The 23,994-nt window shown below is 48.0% G+C and overlaps 1 protein-coding gene across 3 annotated transcripts in view; it reads left to right on the top strand.

Annotated features, from left to right (window-relative positions):
- The window catches only part of Prim2 (DNA primase subunit 2), a 120,679-nt gene that overhangs the window by 85,415 nt on the left and 11,270 nt on the right, over positions 1-23,994 (top strand). For all 3 annotated transcript variants that reach the window (XM_070017249.1, XM_070017248.1, XM_070017250.1), the window contains 4 exons: positions 2,697-2,769; positions 5,205-5,390; positions 20,952-21,078; positions 22,349-22,431. In XM_070017249.1, coding sequence (XP_069873350.1) covers positions 2,697-2,769; positions 5,205-5,390; positions 20,952-21,078; positions 22,349-22,431 — 469 coding nt within the window. The remainder of the gene's footprint in view (positions 1-2,696; positions 2,770-5,204; positions 5,391-20,951; positions 21,079-22,348; positions 22,432-23,994) is intronic.

Genomic DNA, 23,994 nt, shown 5'->3' with positions numbered 1-23,994 from the left:
ACTCCAGTCTTGTTCCCATCCAGATCTGTTGTGGTGACACCCCTACTGTACACATGGTGACCTCTTGTCTGCTCTCCTTGGCCTCTGCTTTGCTGTCTGTGATGGAGTTCGCATCCTTGCTATCTATTGTTGTTACGTTGTTCTTTGCTTAAGACCCTTCTCTGCTTCGCTGATTTCATTCTGCATAAAGCTTGAATGAACTCTGGTTGCTCTGTGAAGTCCTAAGGGCCCTGACCTGTCTATCTCTCGAACTCTTTCAGCACTGAGATCCCAGCATCTCATTCATCAGAAACTATGGAATGACCTGGGAAGGCTTGCTTTTCTCTGTGCCCTTGCAGATACAGGCACTTTAAACACATGTGTGCCTGCGCCTGTGTGTGTTTATATAGAGAGACATGTAAACATTTTTGTACTTTCCCTCCTCCCACCTCTGTCGTCTGGTCAGCTGTTGCTTGTCTTCCATGCTCTTGGCAGGTCTGCGCAGTGCCCCACTTCCGCCCTGGGAGCACAGACTTTGATGTCTGTACTGTCTGTTTTCTGTCTGATCTCCCCCTGTTGCTTGAGCCGCCGGGGAGCCTGTACACTCCGGTTTATATTTCCTGTAGCTGGAAGAAGGTCTGCCGCATGGTAGCTGTTTAGTATGGGCTTTGTTAAATGAAATGTAAATTATATCGGTGATGTTTTATCGTTTTTATACATAAGGTTTTTGTGTTTTATAAATCATACTGTCAAAAATTTTGCCCCTAAGTATCCACTGGTTCAGCTCTTGGCTGTGGTTAATATTGATTCTGTGCAATAATGATGGATTCTCCTTCCTGCATCTCAGTATGACGAACGTCAACTAGAATTTAGATTAACTACTGACACATCTTTTTGAGCCCTTGAAACTGGCACAAACTGTTCCTTCCTTTAGGGCTTTTATTCTCTGTGGAGTTCACTCACGATTCGTTACCAGGCAACCAGGGATAGATGCTACATGTAATATGCACCAACTGATGTTGCTCTTTTATTATCATTAAACCAAGGCTTTCTCATTTTATTCCCATGTCAGACATCTGTTTGCAAGGCGGCAGTGATGTGTGTTACTGACACTCCGTATTCTACAAAGCAAGGGATGCCTTCGTGCATGTGGAATTGTCTTTTTTAACTGTCCAAATGTTACCTTTTTCTTTTACCTTTTATAGGTGGAGATAGCAATGAATATTACTTGGTTTGAGAGATTCTAGTGATAGTCTTGTTTGTAAAAAATTACTATAATTGATTTGCTTGAACTGTGTGATTTAAGAACTGCCTGGACTCTAGAAGATGGGGAAAGAGTTCACTGTTAGGTCTGCTTTTGTTTAGTGCTGGTACTACTCAAAGAGGAATAATGAGTAGATTTTTTATTATGTTCATCAGCAAAACTAATTTGGAGTGATATAAATGCCTCTAAAAATGGAAGTGGCAAAGTAGAAAATCCTTAAAGTATTGTACAGGACATAGGTGCTAGAATTAATATCATATTTTGCTATACCGATAATCTAGATGTGTTTACTAATGCATGTTTTTGAGACTGGAGAATGGATATGTCCACATTTTTTTTAGGCTTAATCCAGTTCTCTAGTTAAAACTTCAATTAACCACCGGTAGATGTTTATTTTTCTTTATCACTAACATGCATCCATGTACTAATTACTGATTGTTCATGTGGACCCTAAATAGAAACATCCTCTGACCTGAGAGTCAGGCCTTCAACAAGTCATAACACCAAGAACACAATTCTGTGTAGTTGTTTCCTTATAATGGGGCCACGACTTACCTGTTTTGCTTCTGTACTTACTGGCACAGAAGTGGTGCACATTAGAGGCTCACATTGAACTGAACTTGAATCTGTCATCTTTAGCTGAGAAAATGAATAACAAAGGAGCAGGGGCTGGGAATGAGGGTGGTGACTGAGTTGATAGGTTCAGTAATTTCAGACATTCTCAGCTTGAAATGCCCATGGGAGGTGTGGGCTCCGTGGGGATGTTTGGGAGTGACTAATCAGAGTTTGCCATTACCCCTGAATAGGCCTTGGAGTCAAGGGAGTGGGTAAGAGTGAGGGCAGGCAGAGAAGGGAAGGTGCAGAGAGGAAGGGAAGAGGAAGAGGAAGGGAGGCATCTCACGGTAGAAATCTTCCTGCCCGGGCCTCCTGAATGCTGGGATGACCTTTGTACTCACCCTGCCCAGCTTAACCTATGTATTTAGACAAACAGTGGCTTTTGTATGTCTTTCCCTTCGCTAAAATTATTTCAGTTTGTACCTGCTGTCCACACAGAGAACAGCGCAAATATCTCCAGGGGATGAGCCAGGCAGGGGCCGGCACCACAGGAGGCTCGGGGGCCTCTTGTGAATTGGTGGGTTCTGATTCATGTCTCAGTTTTCCTCTGCTGTGGTGCACTTCTGTGAACGAGGGGTCAGACCTGACCGAAACGGAAGCAGCGCCCGAGACTGGCAGTCAGATGCCAGGCTGTCACTGAGGTTTTGAGTTGTTTTTAGGAGTTGCTTAGAAGTAGTTTGTCAAGTATATTTTAAAATGTGACTAGATTTCGCTGATATTTGTGTGGAAAGTGTTTTCTTATGACACTAATTTTATCAAACAAAAATATGTGCTTCAAAGTGATCAAAAGTGTTATACAAATCTTGTTTTAATAATTTTTTTCTTTTTTTTTTTTAAGCCATTCTTACACTGGCCAAGATTACAGTGCCCAGGGGAATTCTGGGAAGATTTCTTTAGACCAGATTGACTCGGTAAGTAACAGTCATATTCAACTTAGATTTTTGTAAATGGTGGAAACAGATTTACTTCAGGAAGAACTTTGGGTAGAAATTAGCGTTAAAAAAAAGCTCACATCCTCTGTTTCCTGTGCTAATGGATAGCACTGAGCAGCAACCACCATCTTTGGTGGCTGTACTAAAGGACAGCTCATTTCAACTTTATTTCATGTATAGTTCCATAATTGAATGCAAGACTATTGCCTTTTGCTCTATTTTTGGTTTTAGAATTTTCCTGATATGGAACAGAATTTACATCACAAAAAACAAGCCAGCATAACTAATCTTTATGTAGATAATTACCAAATCATTCACAATCATTAAAAATACAAGGAGATTTTAGTTGGACCTGGTGGCGTATGCTTATAATCATAGCTCCTTGGGAGGTGGAGATTCTGAGAATCAAAGTTCAAGGCCAGCCTGGACAAAAAGTTCAAGAGACCCAGTTCCAACTAGTAAGTAGCTAGGTGCAGTGGTACACGGCCATCTCTAAGGTCCTTTGCCCTGGCGTCCCTGTGGCTTTGTATTACGTGAGTAGTTGGAAGATAACTTTGTGCCTGAGTACTAAGTGTTTTCCCATTCACAAACTTGTTTGGATACTAGGAATGTGATCCTGATTCATGTGGTGAATTTCTGTTGAATTGTGCACCAACCACTGATTATGGGCAGACGTGAATACACAAAATGTTCTTACCTCCATGGACCTCACTTGGGGAAACTAGCATAGTAAATAATATGTGATTGAACTAGGTGCTGTGGTGGTGGTGGAGTCCCTGTGCTGAGTGCCATGTGGCCTTGTCTTCTTCCCTGCGCAGTGTCACAGCGGCACTCCCTTAGCACACACTAGGGTCGAGTTTCTTCGCCAGCTGTGACCTCTAGGTTCTTCTAACTGAAACCTGACTCCATCAGCCACGCTCCCTCCCTGCTTTCTGTTCCTGTGCAGGGTGGGGCGCTGGCCCCATCTGTGGGGTCTCTCCTCTGCCTCCCTCATCAGAGCTCTGTGGAAGTCCTGTGCTATGGCTGCCCCTCTCCTCACTGAACCCCTCACTTCTGCATTCCATGGTCCAGCCCGTTCCATTGCTGCGCTGCGGTCAGGAGTCCCAGTATTCGCGCTGTGCATTCTGCGCCCATGGAGTCTGTCACTGTGTGACGGCCCCAGTTCTCCGTGCTGTCAGCAGACTGTCAGACCCTCTGTGGGATTTCCATCATATACGAAAGCCCACGAAGCTCGTTCTGTTCCTGTCTTCTGCTCTTTCACCTCGGCTTGCGTGCTCCGCCACCCGGAAGCGTGGCCGTCCCGGCCTCCCAGCTCCTCCTGCGCTGTGGCTCTGCTTTCATGTCTTAATGTGGCTTTTCCTGTGACCCGAGGTCGGCGTCACATCTGAGTTTAACTGGCCTGCCATGTCCCCCGAGAGGCTGCGCTGGCCACCAGAGGGAAGACGCCCTCCTCCTCTCTGGCTCTGTTGAAGCCAGACTTCACCTTCTCTGTGTCTAGTCATTGTCTGCTCGCAACACACAGTACGCTCTTGGAAGATGCAAACCTGAGGTCGTTTTCCACGGCTGCATCTCCAGTGCTCTCCACGTGACAGGTGCTCAGTAGGTAGCTGGGTATCGAGTAAGAAGGAGTCAAGTCTGACGTTGAAGGATGCTGTGAATGGCGTGGCCTTGGTAGGTGGCCTGGGGTCAGAATGGGCACCCGGCAGGGCCTGCAGGGCAAGCAGAGTGCCTGTACCCAGGGACGGTGAACAGCCAGCCAGGCAGGGATCTGTCCTGTGGAGGCAGCTGGCCCTGCCTGCGTAGCACTCGACGGCCCTGGATCTGTGCCCTCCTGGAGCTCTGAAGCGCACCTGCGCTGGCTGTGGGTCAGTGACTGCAACACGCTGGACCCTTTGCTGCACTCAGTGAACTGTGTTTTAGCTTCTTGTTTTCTGTAGTACTCGCTAAATGTCCTCTTATATGAAATCAAAAGGACATCGTTATCAAACATGGAAGGGACTTGTATGGTAATGGTGCTAAGTGCTTATTGATTTTTTAAAATATTTTATTGCGAAAATACCGTACAGAGGAGTTACAGTTACATGGGCAAGGTAACGAGTACATTTCTTATCAAGCGTTGTTGCCTCCTCCTTTATTTCCCTTCCTATCTTCCACTGCCCCCCCCAAAGTTGTAAAGTTTGTTTTATGACACTGCCACGTGCGGTGAGCCCCACACTCTGCAGGGGGCGGGGGGGCGCGCTCCGGGGAGGCGCAGGTCCTGCCGCCAGCCTGGATCCGACGTGGCAGCTGTTCTCTTAAAAGGATGCCAGGAAATGAGTGGTCACCGGCAAAAGTGGCAGGGTCAGAGGAGGCCCGCCCCTCCTCCCGAGGGACCCAGCGGGCCCTCTGCCTGACCCAGTGCGTTTCCTCCCTAGCTTGCCGCCAAGTCCTTCCCGCCCTGCATGCGCCACCTGCACAGGGTCCTGCGCGAGAGCCACCACCTGAGGCATGGGGGCCGGATGCAGTACGGCCTCTTCCTGAAGGGCATCGGCCTCACCCTGGAGCAGGCCCTGCACTTCTGGAAGCAGGAGTTCGTCAAAGGAAAGATGGACCCAGACAAGGTAATTCTGAAAGGTCAGGGCGGTAAGGAAAAGTCCCTTCATTCCAAAAATGAAACAGTCTGCTGATGGTAAGTACGCTTGCTGAAACAGAGTTGAACATTCTAGACGGTAAGTGTGTCTGAAACCTCAAAATGTCATCTAATATGTGCTCAATAAAAAATGGGCAGTGGGGTCCTCTTTGGTTGCACCACAGTAATTACAGGACAAATCACTGAGTTACCGTTCTGCGGGAGTGTGTGGTTTGTGTCTACGTGCTCAGGTGTTTGGGTACCATGCATGCACGCGTGCACACATGCACGTAGGCAGTGCACACACACACATAATACCATCTTGAGGACCAGGTGATGCTCTGAACAAATAAAGCGAAAGTGGTTTCAGTGTTTTCTGTTGTGTTTGCAGAGTTGCTGGCAGCAGTCACTGTCAGTCTGCCTTTAACCTGTGCAGAGTTGCTGGCAGCAGTCGCTGTCAGTCTGCCTTTAACCTGTGCAGAGCACTGAAATTCTCTCTCCTGCTCCTGTTATGATTTATCTGAAAATATTTCCTGAAAAGAGTAATACAGAATTGAGAATGTTCACCAAGTAACTATAAGTGTCTCGTATTAGTTTGCTAGGGTTCCCATAGCAGAGTCCCAAAGACTGGTCACTTAAACAACAGAAATTTATGTCTTCTGAGTTCTAGAGTCTGGACTTCCAAAGCCAAAGTGTTGGCAGCCCAGGACCTCTCCAGCTGACAGATGGGCTGCCCTAATGCCATCTTTGCTCTCTGCATTCCCCTTTGTTCTGTTGCTGCTGCCTACAGCAACATTGAGCCTGTGGTCCCATGCAGCCTTGACCCCTCCCCCAGCACAGACACTGAGCCTGTGGTCCCATGCAGCCTTGACCCCTCCCCCAGCACAGACACTGAGCCTGTGGGCCCATGCAGCCTTGACCCCTCCCCCAGCACAGACACTGAGCCTGTGGGCTCATGCAGCCTTAGCACAGACACGCTGCATCCCAGGATCCTCAGCTTGAAGATAACCTGTCCTAGCATCGTCCAGCCTTCATGGCTATGTGAGTCAAAATTTATTTTTAGAAACACATAAATCCAAAGCATGTCTTTTTTCATTTTTGGCCAATCAGTCTTGGAGCTTGAACTTAGGGCCTGGGTGCAGTAGCTAGACTTTTTTTGCTCAAGGCTAGTACCCTACCACTTGAACCCCAACCCACTTCTGGCTATGAGGTTGTTAACTGGAGACAAGAGTCTCAGGAACTCTTCTGTCTGGACTGGCTTTGAATCAGAATCCTTATATCTCAGCCTCCTGAGTCCTAGGCTTATAGGTGTGAGCCAGCAGTGCCCAGCTTTTACGCGCATACTGGAGCCTAGTATTAGCTGGCATGCGTGGTCCAGGAAGTGCCTCTCCCTCCCGCTGTGCTAGAGGTGCAGGGTCCCCTTTGTTTCTGAGGGTGATGCACTTCCTGTTAACCTTCTCGGCCCTCACGCTCACTCAGCTGATCTCTTCTGTGCCTGGCTTGAGGAGCTGCCTCCTCCCTCTCCCGGGACGCTGTGGCTGCAGGAGTGCTCCCTGCTCCTTGGTCCTCGCTCAGCCCCCTCGGCTCTGTCCCTCCCCCTGCCCAGCCTGCCCTGCACATTTAGGCAGTGTGTCTGTGTGTTTTATTGTTTCCAAGTCTTACTGCAAAGAACTGGAGTCAAGATGACTTCCAGAAAGTACCTTATGTAAGCCACTTTCTGTTTCTTACTGTTAGGCAATTTATGGCTCTCCTAGGAATATTACCCCAAAATCCATCCTTATTAATGGGTCCTTTCTGACGAGTCACAGCTTAAACATTATTATTTTAGCACAATTTTATGGTGATTATTATCCGCTACAGTTTTATGTAGTTTAATTATTAACTTATTGATTGTGTCTTGAGGCCTTTTACAAAAAGAATGCAATTTGAATAATGCTGTGGTGAAGCCATTCAATCTGTTTACAACAGTCTTATGTCTTATTCCAACCAGCAGTAGCTCCTTTCTCTGGATAACAGGGCATGCACTTTTGTGTAAATATTGTTTTGAAAGGCATATTTTGTTCTGATTAGATTTTCCGACCCAAGGTCATTCATAGAATCTAGTGTATTTTAAGGACAGTTTTTATCTACGTGATAGTATGTATGAATTTGTTACCTAGGAAAAAGGAGGAGAATGCAAGAAGGGGGTAGGATGGAAGGGAGGGAGCAGACAAATGAAGAGGGGAAGGGGAGGAAGGCAGTCAGATGGATGGGCCTGGATGGGCTACAGAATTAGGGAAAGTAAGGGAAGGGGGTAAGAATGTTGAAAATGGTGATCAAGATGCACTGTACTCATAAACTTCTGTGTTACATGGCAGCTCCTTTGTACAGCTACTTAGAGACAATAAAAATCTTCTGGTACGGGAGAATTCCTGCCGGTCACTAGGCAGCCAGATGTGAGCACTGTGGGCATTCGGGATGGACAGGTTTGGTGAGCTACCCCGGTGAGGGCTGAGAGCCTTTCATAGGGATGTTTCCTATGAGCCCAGCCCCTGTCGGCCCTTTCCTGAGCACCAGTGTGCCAGAGCATTCCCCTCAGCACCCCGTTAGGCCCCAAGACTTAGTGTCTAAATAGCAGTGATGGTGTGAAGAACTGTGTTCTCTCTACCACCCCTCTGCCTCAGACGGAGGCTCAGCACCTGGTCTTTCTGCCGGTACTCAGGGTGCTCAGAACATGGTCTTTCTGCAGGTACTCAGCGTGCTCAGAGCATGGTCTTTCTGCGGGCACTCCGGGTGCTCAGAACATGGTCTTTCTGCATGCATTCAGGGTGCTCAGCACCTGGTCTTTCTGTGGGTACTCAGGGTGCTCAGAACATGGTCTTTCTGCGGGCACTCAGGGTGCTCAGAACATGGTCTTTCTGCATGCACTCAGCATGCTCAGAACATGGTCTTTCTGTGGGCACTTAGGGTGCTCAGAACATGGTCTTTCTGCATGCATTCAGGGTGCTCAGAACATGGTTTTTCTCAGTGTGCACTCAGACTATTGCTCTTCCATACAAGTTGCCAGCTGTGCTACTGTGTTTTGTTTTGCTTCCCTTCCTATTGAATTTTGTAACAAAAACACTATTTTACAAATATAATAGAGGCCAGGTAGATGGCTTACGCTTACAATTCCACCAACTTGAGAGACAACTCTCAAGACCATGGGTCGAAGCCTGTTCATGCAGAAAGTTCATGTGACCTCCATCTCAACAAAGAAGTGAGACCTGTGGCACACACCTGCAGTCCTGTCTCCATGGTCAGGAGGACTGCAGGAGGGGCTGGCCCAGGCAGGTTTAGTGACTCCATTAAGTAGCACAGGATGGTGTGCTTGGTCAGCTGCTCAGAGTGAGGAGGGGGGGGATGGAGGCTGAGGCTGCTTTGCTCAGGGTGAGGCGGGAGATGGAGGCTGAGGCTGGTCCGTGTAAATGTCAGATACCCTCGGGCCCTAGGACAGGATCTGGTGATATTCACTGGAGTTTTCTTTTTTTGGGGGGGTGGGGGGTCTGGTCCGGTCGTGGGGCCTGAACTCTGGGCCTAGGTGCTGTCCCTAAGCTCTTCAGCTCAAGGCTAGCGCTCTACCACTTGAGCCACAGTGCCAATTCCGGCTTTTTCTGCTTACGTGGTGCTGAGGAATTGAACCATGGCTTCATGCATGCAAGGCAAGCTCTCTACCACTGAGCCACCTTCCCAGCCCTTCACTGGAGTTTTATACCATATCTTGAGATGTGACTGCTTCCCGTGCATAGTCAATGGGTCATAACTCAAGAACTTTCCAGGAGCCCCTGTGTTAATCGCTGATTTTGAGTATAATAGCCTCGTGATGGACAGTTGCCTTATCTGTCCCAAATATATTGCTAATCTTAAAATAATGAGGATATAATGAAGTGCACTCAGTACTGAAAATGTATGGAACAGAGCCTCAGCTCTTTAATGATTCAGAATGAACTTCAAGATTTGGAATGCTTCAGGCTGTGAGGGGTATAATATTGCACGGTAAAGGAAATGCTGGTTGGTAGACCTTTCCAGTTGAGTTACTGTCAGTAAAAGGAGCTTTCACTCTTAAATTAAAAATAATTTGTTTAGCATATCTACTTATTTGCTTCTTCCGTTTATGGCATAAGTCCACATACTGATATTATGATCGTATGGTTTGTTTTGAACTCACACTAACAATCATGGGTAACTGGTAGATTTTATTTACTACTTCATAAAGGAAAGCTGAAGTACTGAATTTTTCAAGTATTTTATTTGACTTGTATATGCCTTAAATTTTTTAATTTTATGTGTATTGCCAAACTATGTAGACACGAGGCCCTTTTTGGTTTAGTGGCAAAGTAAAAGATATTAATGAAAATGTCTTTGGGACATTATTATGTAGATTTAAAGGAGTGATGTAGTTTTAATTATGCCCTTTAGCCAGTATTCTTGCATTTTGAACTATACATCTCTCTGTATTTCCCTCTGAAACCTGGCTTTTCTCAGTTCTTAAATCACTAATCAGCTTATGGGTCTGCTCAAAGGTTATGTAAGTTATGCTGAAGGCTACCAAAAGGTGTGTTAAACTCGAGTCCAAAACATACAGAAGTTTATGGGTAGAAACAATGATCTCTGGGCTTGCGGTGCTCTTTGCTGGACTGACACTAAGGAAGTTCCAGCCTCAAAAGGGTTGGCTCCCAGCCTTACTTCCCCTGTGAAACAGGAGTCCAGCTTGTGATGTGCTATCTTAATAAACTTGATAAGTTTGAAATAAAATAATAGGATTTTAAACATATGTGTGTACTATATATGTATATATGCCCTATATGTACACTATATACACACACTATATACATTTATACCATATGTAATATATAGTATATTATGTGTAATATATAGTATATTTAGAGTGTGCTATATATATACACACACACTATATGTATATGTATATACGTATGGGATTTTTAAGAAAAACTCCTTTGTTTTTCTTTTGGCTTGTTTGCTGTTTTTTTATGGACTCATAGCTTTGTGCTGGCTAGGAGGGTTTTCTGCCACATGAGCTATGCCTCTAGCCCTTTTTGATCTGGTTATTTATCACGTAGGCCTTTGCTTTAGGCCAGCCTATACCATGATCCCTCATTTATTCTTGCTTAATTCAGACTCTCAACAGATTGGGTGATGTGCTCCTCATGTTGAGGAGAGCCATCAGTTTTTGTTTTGTTTTGATTTGTTTTTGCGGTTGTGGGGCCTGAACTCTGGGCCAGGGTGCTGTCCCTCAGCTCTTCAGCTCAAGGTAAGCGCTGTACCACTTGAGCCACAATGCTACTTGTGGTTTATTGGAGATAAGAGTCTCACAGACTTTCTTGCCCAAGCTGGCTTTGAACCGTGATCCTCAGATCTCAGCTTCCCGAGCAGCTAGGATGACAGGCGTGAGCCACCAGCGCCCAGCTTGAGCCATCAGTTTTCTAAGCATGCTGATCCAAATATTGTCCCAGCTGGAAACGACTAGACAACGCTGGAAACAGATAAATACTGGCGCCCATCACACAGGAGACAAGCCATCACAGATGCTATACAAAGTGTGCTATATACTAAAGTGTGTCCTCTAAAACATGGTATCTGCTTGCTGTCTCTCCTCCCTTTTTTAAGAATAATATTTAGGTAGCTGCACAAAGGAGTTTAAATTCAGCAAATCCATTTATAAGTACAATGCATCTTTACCACTCTTTCCATCCTTCTCCTTCACCATTCCCAACCTCACCTATACCCTCAAGTTACATGATTCCATGTTCACATCTGTGCTTTGAATATAATGACTGCATCTGCTCACCCCTCTCTCTCCATTCACCTGCCCCTTTTTCCTTCCTCCCTCCTCCTGATAAAACAGGCATTTTCTTAGATGGTCACAGTAACATCATCCTGTTACCACTGGTAGAATCAACAGTACATCGTGGTAGCATCTGTCCAGGCCATTGCCTTAATAAACATCTCTTCATCCATCTTGAGTGTTTTCCTGGGTCAGGTCCGCACTGGGACACATGCCGTATTCTGCTTCTGGCTCATAAATCTTAGCAACCCATATCTCTTTTTTCTTTCTTTTTTGTTTTTTCTTTTCTTTTTTTTTTTTAGCCCATTAACTTACTGAAGAAATGAGCCAGTTTTATGAAATGTTCCACACTATAGGCTTCTTTGCTTTCTGGGGTATCATTTGTTTGTTGTGGTATTTCTCTTTTCCCGTAAGTGAAGCCAGTCAGAAATGCTGTGTAGATTCTAGTTCAAGCATCCTTCCTAAGTGAGGCAGCCTTTCCTTTTTTTTTTTGGTTGGTTGTGGGGCTTGAACTCTGGGCCTGGGCGCTGTCCCTGCGCTCTTCAGCTCAAGGCGAGCGCTCTACCGCTTCAGCTACAGCACCACTTCTGGTTTTCTAGTGGTTATTATTGGAGATCAGAGTCTCATGGACTTTTCTGCCCTGGCTGGCTTTGAACCGTGATCCTCAGATCTCAGCCTCCTGAGTAGCTAGGATGACAGGGTGAGCCAGTGGTGCCCAGCTCCTTTCATTTTTTTATGTTGTCGGGGTACCTAATGGTCTAGCGTCCCTTGGAGTTGTCAGACCCTCATCTTACACCTTTATGCACTGAGTGACCCTTCCCAGATCAGTTACATTACTTCTTTTTCTAAATTTGTCCATTGAAATTTTATAAAGAACATTGCCAGCCATCAAGAATACAAACACCAACAGATGCCGGTGCAGCTATAGAGAAAGGGAAACCCTAGTGTACTGTTGGTGGAAATGTGAACTGTAAGCCATTCTGGAAACAGAACTACCTATGATCCAGTAATTCCACTCTTGGGCAGAGTATAGCAAAGCCACACTTATCACCATGTTCATTGCAGCCCTGTTCACCACAGCTCAGGTGTGGAAACAGCACAGCGCCCCCTCAGTGGACAAATGCATCAAGAAAATGTGGTATATATACAAAATGGAAATCTACTCATCCATTGGGAAGAATGATGCTGCATCATTTGCAGAAAAATGGGTGGACCTGGAAAAAAATCATGTTACACGAAGTCAGGCTCGAGAGACAAAGGACGCATGTTCTTCATATGTGGAAGCTACATAAATATGTAGGTGCACACATACAGGTTTCTATGCAAGCGCACACTGATGTGTTAATCCAAGTATAGTATTTGCAGAGGAGAAGTCAAGTGGTGTAATTGCTTACGAAATAACACCCAGTCCAGCAACATGAATACCAGGACACTGGCACATGAAAGGTATGGTTTGGGGTTAAGGGGAGGAAAGGGTAGACGAATGGAGAGCAAATAGGAGAATGCAGTCATAATACTCACTGCATGTCTTATGCAATTAAGACAGTAAGGGAGGAACTGAGTTGGAAGAGGGGGAAGAAGGGTGACATTGTCAGAGTGCACGGTGCCTACAAGCCAGTGTGTTGCATGGCAACTCCTTTCTGTGATGAAAGATAATAAAAATACACTAAGAGCTGGTTTCCTGATCCAATGCCTGACGTTTACCGGCAGCCCTATTGGTGTCTGTCTCATGGTTTCTCACGGGGCTCAATGAAGTCAACACCAGGAAAGTGGTTGGCACATACCACTTATTCAGTGCCACTTAGGTTTTCAGAAATACACCTGTCCCCTGGTGATGACTTTAATTCTGGCAAAGCATCAGAAGAACTATACAAGTGTGGGTGTGTGGGAGACAGTGTTTCTCTGCACCACTGATGTGGACAGTGATGATCGTGTGAGAGGAGGTGGTGTGTGACCTGCACTGCTGATGTGGACAGTGATGATCGTGTGAGAGGAGGTGGTGTGTGACCTGTGCTGCTGATGTGGACAGTGGTGGTCATGTGAGAGGAGGTGGTGTGTGACCTGCACTGCTGATGTGGACAGTGATGATCGTGTGAGAGGAGGTGGTGTGTGACCTGCACTGCTGATGTGGACAGTGATGGTCGTGTGAGAGGAGGTGGTGTGTGACCTGCACTGCTGATGTGGACAGTGATGGTCGTGTGAGAGGAGGTGGTGTGTGACCTGCACTGCTGATGTGGACAGTGATGGTCGTGTGAGAGGAGGTGGTGTGTGACCTGCACTGCTGATGTGGACAGTGATGGTCGTGTGAGAGGAGGTGGTGTGTGACCTGTGCTGCTGATGTGGACAGTGATGGTCGTGTGAGAGGAGGTGGTGTGTGGTCTGCCCTGCTGATGTGGACAGTGATGATTGTGTGAGAGGAGGTGGTGTGTGGTCTGCACTGCTGATGTGGACAGTGATGATTGTGTGAGAGGAGGTGGTGTGTGGTCTGCACTGCTGATGTGGACAGTGATGATTGTGTGAGAGGAGGTGGTGTGTGGTCTGCACTGCTGATGTGGACAGTGATGATCGTGTGAGAGGAGGTGGTGTGTGGTCTGCACTGCTGATGTGGACAGTGATGATCGTGTGAGAGGAGGTGGTGTGTGACCTGTGCTGCTGATGTGGACAGTGATGGTCGTGTGAGAGGAGGTGGTGTGTGGTCTGCCCTGCTGATGTGGACAGTGATGGTCGTGTGAGAGGAGGTGGTGTGTGACCTGCACTGCTGATGTGGACAGTGATGGTCGTGTGAGAGGAGGTGGTGTGTGACCTGTGCTGCTGATGTGGACAGTGATGGTCGTGTGAGAGGAGGTGGTGTGTGGTCTGCCCTGCTGATGTGGACAGTGATGATTGTGTGAGAGGAGGTGGTGTGTGGTCTGCACTGCTGATGTGGACAGTGATGATCGTGTGAGAGGAGGTGGTGTGTGGTCTGCACTGCTGATGTGGACAGTGATGATCGTGTGAGAGGAGGTGGTGTGTGACCTGTGCTGCTGATGTGGACAGTGATGGTCGTGTGAGAGGAGGTGGTGTGTGACCTGTGCTGCTGATGTGGACAGTGATGGTCGTGTGAGAGGAGGTGGTGTGTGGTCTGCCCTGCTGATGTGGACAGTGATGGTCGTGTGAGAGGAGGTGGTGTGTGACCTGTGCTGCTGATGTGGACAGTGATGATTGTGTGAGAGGAGGTGGTGTGTGACCTGCACTGCTGATGTGGACAGTGATGGTCGTGTGAGAGGAGGTGGTGTGTGGTCTGCACTGCTGATGTGGACAGTGATGGTCATGTGAGAGGAGGTGGTGTATGGTCTGCACTGCTGATGTGGACAGTGATGATCGTGTGAGAGGAGGTGGTGTGTGACCTGTGCTGCTGATGTGGACAGTGATGGTCGTGTGAGAGGAGGTGGTGTGTGACCTGTGCTGCTGATGTGGACAGTGATGGTCGTGTGAGAGGAGGTGGTGTGTGGTCTGCCCTGCTGATGTGGACAGTGATGATTGTGTGAGAGGAGGTGGTGTGTGGTCTGCACTGCTGATGTGGACAGTGATGATCGTGTGAGAGGAGGTGGTGTGTGGTCTGCACTGCTGATGTGGACAGTGATGGTCATGTGAGAGGAGGTGGTGTATGGTCTGCACTGCTGATGTGGACAGTGATGATTGTGTGAGAGGAGGTGGTGTATGGTCTGCACTGCTGATGTGGACAGTGATGATTGTGTGAGAGGAGGTGGTGTGTGGTCTGCCCTGCTGATGTGGACAGTGATGATTGTGTGAGAGGAGGTGGTGTGTGACCTGTGCTGCTGATGTGGACAGTGATGGTCGTGTGAGAGGAGGTGGTGTGTGGTCTGCCCTGCTGATGTGGACAGTGATGATTGTGTGAGAGGAGGTGGTGTGTGGTCTGCCCTGCTGATGTGGACAGTGATGATTGTGTGAGAGGAGGTGGTGTGTGGTCTGCACTGCTGATGTGGACAGTGGTGGTCATGTGAGAGGAGGTGGTGTGTGACCTGCGCTGCTGATGTGGAGTGGTGTAAGTCACTTTATTCCTGAGTTTCATGTTATCTGTAAAATGGTGTTTGCTTAGTATTAAAGGACTTAAGCAACACTGAAAGTAATAATATACGTGCAGCATCTACAACAGAGTAAATGTTCACTAATGGTTATGGTTAGAAAATAACTGCAGGAAGTAAGGCACGGGCTGTGATCTGTGAATTGAGAGTTGCTGTGAGGTTTGCACACTGTTGCCACAGACCCTACTGCTGCTTGTTCTTTTCTTGTGTCAGGTTCCTGGATCTCTAGCTCAGAGACAGGAGGGCACTGTGCAAGGCATCATCAAACTGCTGTCCCAAGGCATCTGTGCTGGCAGTTTACAGTATGTTTTTTGGGAAAAATCTATTTGATGCAGATAATGTTAGAGCAATAAAGAACATGTTCCCTTGCATTGAGGTATCAAAAGTATAAATCAAGAATACATGGAAAGCAGTTTCTCACACTTTCACCTTTGAACCCTTTCCCTTTAGAATACCTGTTCTGTCTGGTAAAAGATTTTGCATAAATTTAGAATTTTATTTAGCTATCATTTTGAGTTTTAAGATGGCAAAATTAGAAATGACACCTCTTCTCAAATTATTATCAAAGCTAAACTCCGTCTGTAACCAAGATGGTAATGAGCAGGAACGGTGGGTCACGAAGCCCAGTATGTTTGAGGGTCTAGCAGATTTGGAAAATTGGTATTACTGATTGGGTTTGTGGTATCTGAAGTCTTAAGTTCACAACCACTGACTTTTGTAGTCTGATTCATTGGGTGTGAAGTACGTATTTAAATGCACTGTCAGTGACCACTAGAGGGCAGCCAGGGGTAACCACTTACCAGGTGCTATTTTCTTCAGAGGTGTTTTGACTTGAGGCCTCAGAGCGTGTGCGTGCAAGTGTGTGCGTGCGTGTGTGTGTGCGTGTGTGTGTGTGTTGGGGTCCTGGCGGGAGGAGGCAGTGTAGCCTTGGATGTATAATGGAATGAAGAGGAAAGACACATGCAGGTAAAGGAGCAGGCCATGTGCTCAGCCTTCTCCATGCCTCTGTCTTCAGAGACAAGCACCTTCCGTCCCTCCCTCCAGGTAGCCGGCCAGCGCTCTGGATGGGAGAGTGTGGTTCTCTAGATCTCTGTTGTGTTTGCAGGCAGTGGTGACAGCGTGCATTGCTCAGGTGCCACAGCGCCATGTTAGGTGGCATGCCCTCATCACATCTGTAATGTCGCCAGTCTCTGACAGTCAAGGTAGACTTTCATGGAAATAGGCAGTGTGGGTCAGATAAGAAACTATGAGGGGAAATGGAGTGAAAATTTACCCGGGAAATAGATAATGAGGGTGGGGCCGATCTAGCAGAAGTGAAATAAATGGATCTAATTCTTCAAAAACTGTTTTTAAATCACATTTTCCATGTGTGTGAAGCAGGGCGGGCTGCTTAGAGCAGCCTCTGCTGTAGACCTGGGTGAGGTTTTCACCCTGCTCCTCTTGTTTCTGAGAGAAGACCGACATCACACGCACTGACTCATCCCGGGCCAGACTTTCCACGTCAGTCAGCCTGCCCACGAGGTTTTTGGTGATACTTGTTTTACATTGGCTGTTGAGGTAGCCGACTGCCCATGAATGCTTCACGGGCTTCAGATTTGGCAAGTCAGAGCTGAATCGTCAGTCTCCTGTCCTTCCTGTTAGGAATGTGACATTCCTACCAAGAATAAGGAAGACTGTTCTAAAACAAGAGCGCCAGGACCATGCTGAGAGGCCCAGCCTCAGCCCGTCCCTTCCTAACTCCAGGCCTGCTTGACTATCAGAGAGCCACGAGAATGGCCATACAGCACCCAACACCAAGCCCACTGTCCCTAGGGTGAATTACCGGGGCCTTGGTTTAAACAGCATGCTAATTTATAATACTCACTTTTAGGAATTTGCTTTATCTTTCTTGCTAACAAAGAATTAAATCCTAAGGCTGCATTTCCAGTCCTCTGATACAATCCAGTTTATAAATGTATGTTAGAAAAGGGATGTTCAAAACTCAAGCCAAGCGGGGGTGTGGCCTGGTGGGGCACAGGTGAGTAGACTCTTACTCCTGTGGCAAGTGTGAAGCCCTGGCTCTCCCCCCATGCTCCACATAACAGTAATTCAGCGCGTGTTTCTCCCAGTAAACACTTAGTGTGTGTGTGGGCACCGGGCAGCACCCAGGGCCGAAGGCCGATTCACCCACAGAAGCTGTGGACGTAGCGGCTGCCCTGCATGGCCAAGATCCAGTCCAGCTCTCGGATTCCAGAAGATAACTTTCCTAAACCTCTAGATCCCGTTGCTAGCTTAATAAGTAATCCTGTGACCTCCTGTTTGCCTTTCTCTGACTTGGTGCTCACTCATGTCCCAACTAGAAAATTACCAAAATGGTGCCATCTGAAGGAAACTGGCTAATGTACACGCATGCTGAAACACTAGTCAGTGTTTTTCAGTTGAGATTTTTAACTTCCCAGTTTGCCATACTTTTTACTCAGGACTCTTGGTAACTTTGAAGTCAAATACGTGACAGCGTGTTCCTTCCTGCTCTGAAGAGCTGGCACTTGTTTCTCCGGCCTCGAGCATGGCTAGCTGCGGCTCAGCCGTCCGCGGGGCCGTGCCTGCAGCCGGCAGGGGATGGTGGCGTGGAGAAGGGACACTTGGTTGTCTATTTTTTCTCTCCATTTATAATTCTGTGGTATCTTTTTAGTAGGAAGAGAGTAGGATTTATTGTTTTTGTTTTGTTGTTGTTGTTTTGTCAGTTGTGGGGCCTGAACTCTGGGCTAGAGCCACAGCGCCACTTCGGCTTTCTCTGCTTATGTGGTGCTGAGGAATCGAACCCATGGCCTCATGCATGCAAGGCAAGCGCTCTACCACTGAGCCACCTTCCCAGCTGAGACTAGGATTTAAATTCCAGCTTTTCTGTTAAGTAAGTGCCGCAGCTCTTCCCTTGACTCTTTCCACCTTAGCTCCTCCCTGCTGCACCGGGCTAGTGGACACCTGCCTTCCAAGGGTGGATAGAGGAGGGGAGTCGCTCACTGAATGGAGGTGTGAAGTGATGCCAGCTCTGCCAAAACGTCACCAAATGTCGCTTTGTTCTTATTGCTTATAGCAGCATGCATTTGTACTCCGTGCCCTTAGGAATGAGGATTCTTGTTGTTGAATGCCTGGCTGAGTAGTGTTGGAAGGATGGAGGTCATACAGCCCCAGGTCACAGAGGACCATCAATCAGATCTTGGTTTCTGAGCCTGTCTGGGCACAGTCCTCGTGCTAGAATGTGGACAGACAGAGCGAACTGCTGACGTGCCTGGACCTGCGTTACTGAGGGAGTGATGCAGAGCTTTGACCCTTGACAGCCTTTCTTAAACTGTGGGTGTCACAGAGGGGCATAGCAAACCCACCTCTTGCCAGGCGCGGTGGCGCGCGCCTGTAATCCTAGCTACTCAGAAGGCTGAGCCGGGAGGATCGCTTGAGTCCAGGAGTTCTGGGCTGCAGTGCGCTATGCCGATCGGGTGTCCGCACTAAGTTCGGCATCAATATGGTGACCTCCCAGGAGCGGGGGAACACCAGGTTGCCTAAGGAGGGGTGAACCGGCCCAGGTCGGAAACGGAGCAGGTCAAACCCACCTCTTGAACTGTGGGTGTCACAGAGGGCGTATCAACCCACCTCGCAGCAGAACACACGGGTCCTTCCATCGAACATTGCTGAAGTCTCACCACTTCTTTCTCATTTCCTGACAATAATATTGTGCTTTAGCTCTGTTCTCAGCAGAAATCTGAGGCAAGAAGTTCTGTGCATGCCCTGGGGTTGTTTCCAGGGCTGGAGGTGAACCTGCAGTTGACACTGTTTTAAGAGAACTAGGAGTATTCATTCTGATATATTTCATTGTAAAATAGAACCTAGTGTACAATTTAATTCTACACAAACTGATTTGCATAGATTGTATACATATAATTATAGTACATGATCATAACATGTCAGCATTTTACAGTTGTTAAAGGACCTTTACATAAAGGTCACGTGTCATTATTACAGTATTCTACTTGAAGGGGAAAAGCCGAGGTAATTTAATCAGCAGGTGGGTGGCAGCTAGGACCCCAGTCTGTTATCTCTGTGATACCTTGCTGCTCCTGTGGGAAACAATGCCCAGTATGAACGCTTGTGGAGCAGCATCACGACAGGCAATTTGCTGAGTTATAAAAATAGCAGCAATGACTTTCAGCTGAGTCACAAACTTCACAGACTTGAGTGTTAGGAGACTTCTCTAAAAATGACAACTGGAGAGTATAAACAGTGCTAATCCACAGATGAAGGCCTACTGGAAAAGCAGATTCAGAGCAGCCTGACTAAAGTTTGTGAAGTATAGAATCTTGTCCTTTCCTACTCTTGTTGAAGGAAATCAGAGGTGTCTTCCACCCTGTGTGCAATCTATGTCCCTGTCTTATTCAGTTGCCTGTACATGACAGACCAGTCAAAGCGTCTGTTGGATCTTGCTGATGGTCTTGCTAACCGCTGTGTTACATTACGCGTGAGACATGAGAAGGTGAGCAGAAAGGGAAAGAGTACTGGCTGAATCCGTGTAAATGCCAAGTCCACGGGCCTCCCGTGTGCACAGGACGCTACTGTGGCTGCCTGCCTTGGTGTTGGCAGGGTGTCCACTGTGGGGAAAGGCCACTGAAGTTTGGAGGAAGAGGTTCTTCTGACTCTGGGTTCCACGCTGAAGTGTCATGTGAAGGAAAGAATTACATTGTAAGAAGATTTAATTGGAATCATGAGTTTCAGGTCTCTACTGACAGTGCAGACTCAGGAGAAGAATAGGAGCTTTGGAATCATACTTAGCTATACCTGACTTTCAACTCTGCGGTTTATTTAATGGCTAGATTATGTCACATAGCCTCGTCCTTTTGAACTTCGGAGGAGAACTATGATGATTTAAATGACTGAGTGGGATTACATTTTCAAAAGCACCTAGAAAAGTGCCTGGTGGCGTCTCAGTGCCTTTCAGTGAGTGTCAGTTTGCTTCTCTGCCGTGCCTCACTCACTGCAGAGTTCCTCCCCTGTGCTTGTTTCATGGGCAGGGAGACAGGGAATGGCTTCCAAAAGAAGGCCAGTTCATTTGTTCACCAGACATCTGCTGACAGCTTGTTTGTAGGGTGGGAAAGAGGAAAACAGTAATTATTGTAAGCGAAAGAGAGGGTGGGTTGTGGAAGTGAAGGACAGCCAGGGGAAGGAGGTAACGAGTCAACCTGATTTCCATCTAGAAATCAATCAAGAAAGGCAAATGGGATAGTCTTTTCTGGAAAGGATTATTCTTAAATAGTAATCTGTGGGTTTTGTGTCTGGTGTGCACCAACCTTGGATCAGCTGTTAGGAAAGAGATTGCACAGGCACTGCCTCTTTCCTCGCACTGCAGTGCCGCTGTCACGCAGGCAGCCAGCCCGCCCGCAGTTGGTGCGGAGGGCCTGGGAGGGACACTAGGCCCAGCGCACGCACTGAACCTTTTCTGTGGGCTGTGCCAGCACCAGCTGGCAGATTCTATCTCTGCAAGGTTTGTGTCTTGTTTTTAAAAAACAAAGAACCCAGATGCACTGAGTTGCAGACAGTTCCACTCTGCATTCTTGTTTCTAGCAGACAACACCAGTGCCTGCTGAGTAACTGTGCCTCTTCGTTTTCTCTCGATCAGTTTGATAAAGGTTACTCTTACAATATCCGCCATAGCTATGGAAAGGAAGGCAAGAGGACCGACTACACGCCGTTCAGCTGCATGAAGATCATCCTCACCAACCCGCCAGGCCAAGGGGATTATCACGGTAAGTGTTTCCACGGCTGCGCCCCGTCCAGAGGCGCAGCTCTTCCCAGAACGCTGGGACGGTGTTCCTGGCAGGACCTTGCCCATAGCTTCAGCCAGCCGTCTGTGTCTAGCTGGAGCCTTTACTCTCAGGGTGATTTGCCCTGCTGCTGAAATAGGTCAGGCAAGAGCAGCTCATTCAGCTCATTGCAGCTGGTGCTAGACTCAGCTCCTGGCTTCCAGTCCTCTGGTTGTCTGCTCCTCTGTCTTCCCTGTGTCCTGCAAGTGTCTTAGAAGACAAATGCTGGCTTTTCAAACTTCTTAAAGCTGACCACTCTAGTGGGGTTTTATGTTTTGGCAGTTGTAGGGCTTGAAATCTGGGCTCTGTCCCTGAGCTCTTTTGCTCAAGGCTGGTATTCTACCTCTTTGAGCCACAGCTCCACTTCTGGTTTTCTGATGGTGAAGTGGATAAGAGTCTCATGGACTTCTCTGCCCAAGCTGGCTTTGAACCATGATCCTCAGAGCTCAACCTTCTATGAGTAGCTGGGATTATAAGCATGAACCATCATCAGCCAATCAGTCTAGTTTTGGTACACTTTCAGTTAATGATCAAATAATTGCAAGCATTATTTTAAGAAAGATACTCCAGGTGTCTAGAGTCTTTAGCAAATTTTATCATCACTGATGTATCTACTGAAATTCAGACTCTTGCATTCAATTCTCAATGGAGGTATTTTGACATCACTGCAGTCTCTTATTAGATCTAAAATTTCTATGGAAGTATCCTATTTTTCCATCTCATTTCCCTTCACAACTCTCCCCAATATATATGAGTTTTAGTCCACACAAAAGCAGCATTCATTTCATACCTGAAAGTAGAGGAGATTGTTACATTTCTCAGAACTTGCACATTTTAGTTTTCTTCCATATTGTCTACTATAGGCCTTGTATATAATTTTTAGACTAGAAAACTGAGCTTCTGTGGTTTGCTAGGTATACTGTGAGAGCCGCTGTATGGTTCTCTGGGCTTGTTGGGAAAAGTAAAGCTGTTTCCTCTTCCTGGTGAATGGACTCCTTAGCCTGAGTGTGTGGTAATGTTTTAGGCAATTCTGGAGCCTGTAGTAGCCCGATAACAATACAGCCACGGTGTCATTAGATAAAGAAGGAAAGTCTTGCACCCATGGGCAATTAACGTCCTTATTAATAAGCTGTTGAGCAATTCCTGGCGTGTGGCAGTGTACTGGGTCTGGGTGAATAACCTTGCTGGTGTGCTGCTTGTTTTCTCTTGTCAGGGTGCCCGTTTCGTCACAGTGACCCAGAGCTGCTGAAGCAGAAGTTGCAGTCATACAAGGTTTCTCCCGCAGGCATAAGCGAGGTAGGTGGACTGTGCTGTGTCCTTGGTGAAGAGGGGCAGGCAGGCTGCCTGCGGTGCGGTAATGCTGCACACTGCCTGCCAGGCCTCACCAGGACTGCCTTCTACAGAAATGAGGTGGAACCCTTGAGTTTGGGGGGTTTTCCTGTGCTGGGCTGCCTTTTTATTCTTGGTAGAAAGAGAAGCTGGTGTCCCTTCCCCGGCCTCAGCTGTGTGTTCTGTGGTAGGTTTTACGATTCACTTCTCTTCAGTCGGTAGTGTGTCTAGGAGACATGGCTGTTTCTTGTGTAATCATTGAATAAGCACAAATGTTCTTCATCACTTTGTAAAGACCATCGGGCATGGTGATTCTGAGCTGGTTTGCTTTTATTAGCTGAAAACCTCAATTATGCCAAGCACCGGGGCCAGGGAGCCTGGGGCTCAGTTCTTTCTTCTCTGCACAGTCTCAGTGGTCCCCCTTTTCTCCCTAAAGTTCAATTCTTCCACCCAAAATGTTATTAATCTTCACTGACAAATTCAGATATGAGGTAGCAATTTAAATACTTCATAAGAACCGTTTTCTTGGTACCTAAAGTGTGGTAAAAATACAGTAGCTTGGCCAGGCACCGTGACTCACGCCCATAACCGATCTGAGGATCCAGGTTCAAAGTCTGCCCGGGCGGAAGCGTCCCCATGAGACCCATCTCCAGTCGACCACTCACCAAAGTGGCACTGTGGCTCGAGCGGCAGAGCCCTGGCCCAGAGTTCAAGCCCCAGAACCAGCTCTGTGGTTCCCAGGAAGTCAGTGTGGAAGAGGTGTCCTGAATGCTCGGTCAGCCGTGGGAGGGGGGGCGGGGGGAGACGCCACGCATGCTCAGTCAGCCTGCCACCGTGGGGGGAAGACCACGCATGCTCAGTCAGTCTGCCGCCGTGGGGGGGCGGGGGGAGACGCCACGCATGCTCAGTCAGTCTGCCGCCGTGGGGGGGGGGCGGGGGGAGACGCCACGCATGCTCAGTCAGTCTGCCGCCGTGGGGGGGCGGGGGGAGACGCCACGCATGCTCAGTCTGCCACGGGGGGGGGCCGGGGAAGACCACGCATGCTCAGTCAGTCTGCCGCCGTGAGGGGGGGGGCGGGGGGAGACGCCACGCATGCTCAGTCAGTCTGCCACGGCCCCCCCGCCGGGGGAAGACCACGCATGCTCAGTCAGTCTACCACGGGGTGGAGGGGGGAGACCACGCATGCTCAGTCAGTCTACCACGGGGGTGGAGACCACGCATGCTCAGTCAGTCTACCACGGGGTGGAGGGGGGAGACCACGCATGCTCAGTCAGTCTACCACGGGGGTGGAGGGGGAGACCACGCATGCTCAGTCAGTCTGCCACGGCCCCCCCCCCCGCCGGGGGAAGACCACGCATGCTCAGTCAGTCTGCCACGGGGGGGTGGAGGGGGAGGGGCTCTGTGGACTCGTGCCCCGCGCCGCGCAGCCGCACACGCTCCCCAGATCACCGCCTCTGTGCGCGCGCACACGAAGGCCCCGACCCCGCGGGTCCACTTGTTCCCTGGCCCTCGAGTCCCGGCGCCGGGTCC

Source organism: Dipodomys merriami, unplaced genomic scaffold (genome assembly GCF_024711535.1).
Source record: "Dipodomys merriami isolate MVZ:Mamm:240054 unplaced genomic scaffold, mDipMer1.0.p SCAF_122, whole genome shotgun sequence".
NCBI lineage: Eukaryota > Metazoa > Chordata > Mammalia > Rodentia > Heteromyidae > Dipodomys > Dipodomys merriami.
This window is presented reverse-complemented; position numbering and strand designations above follow the sequence as displayed.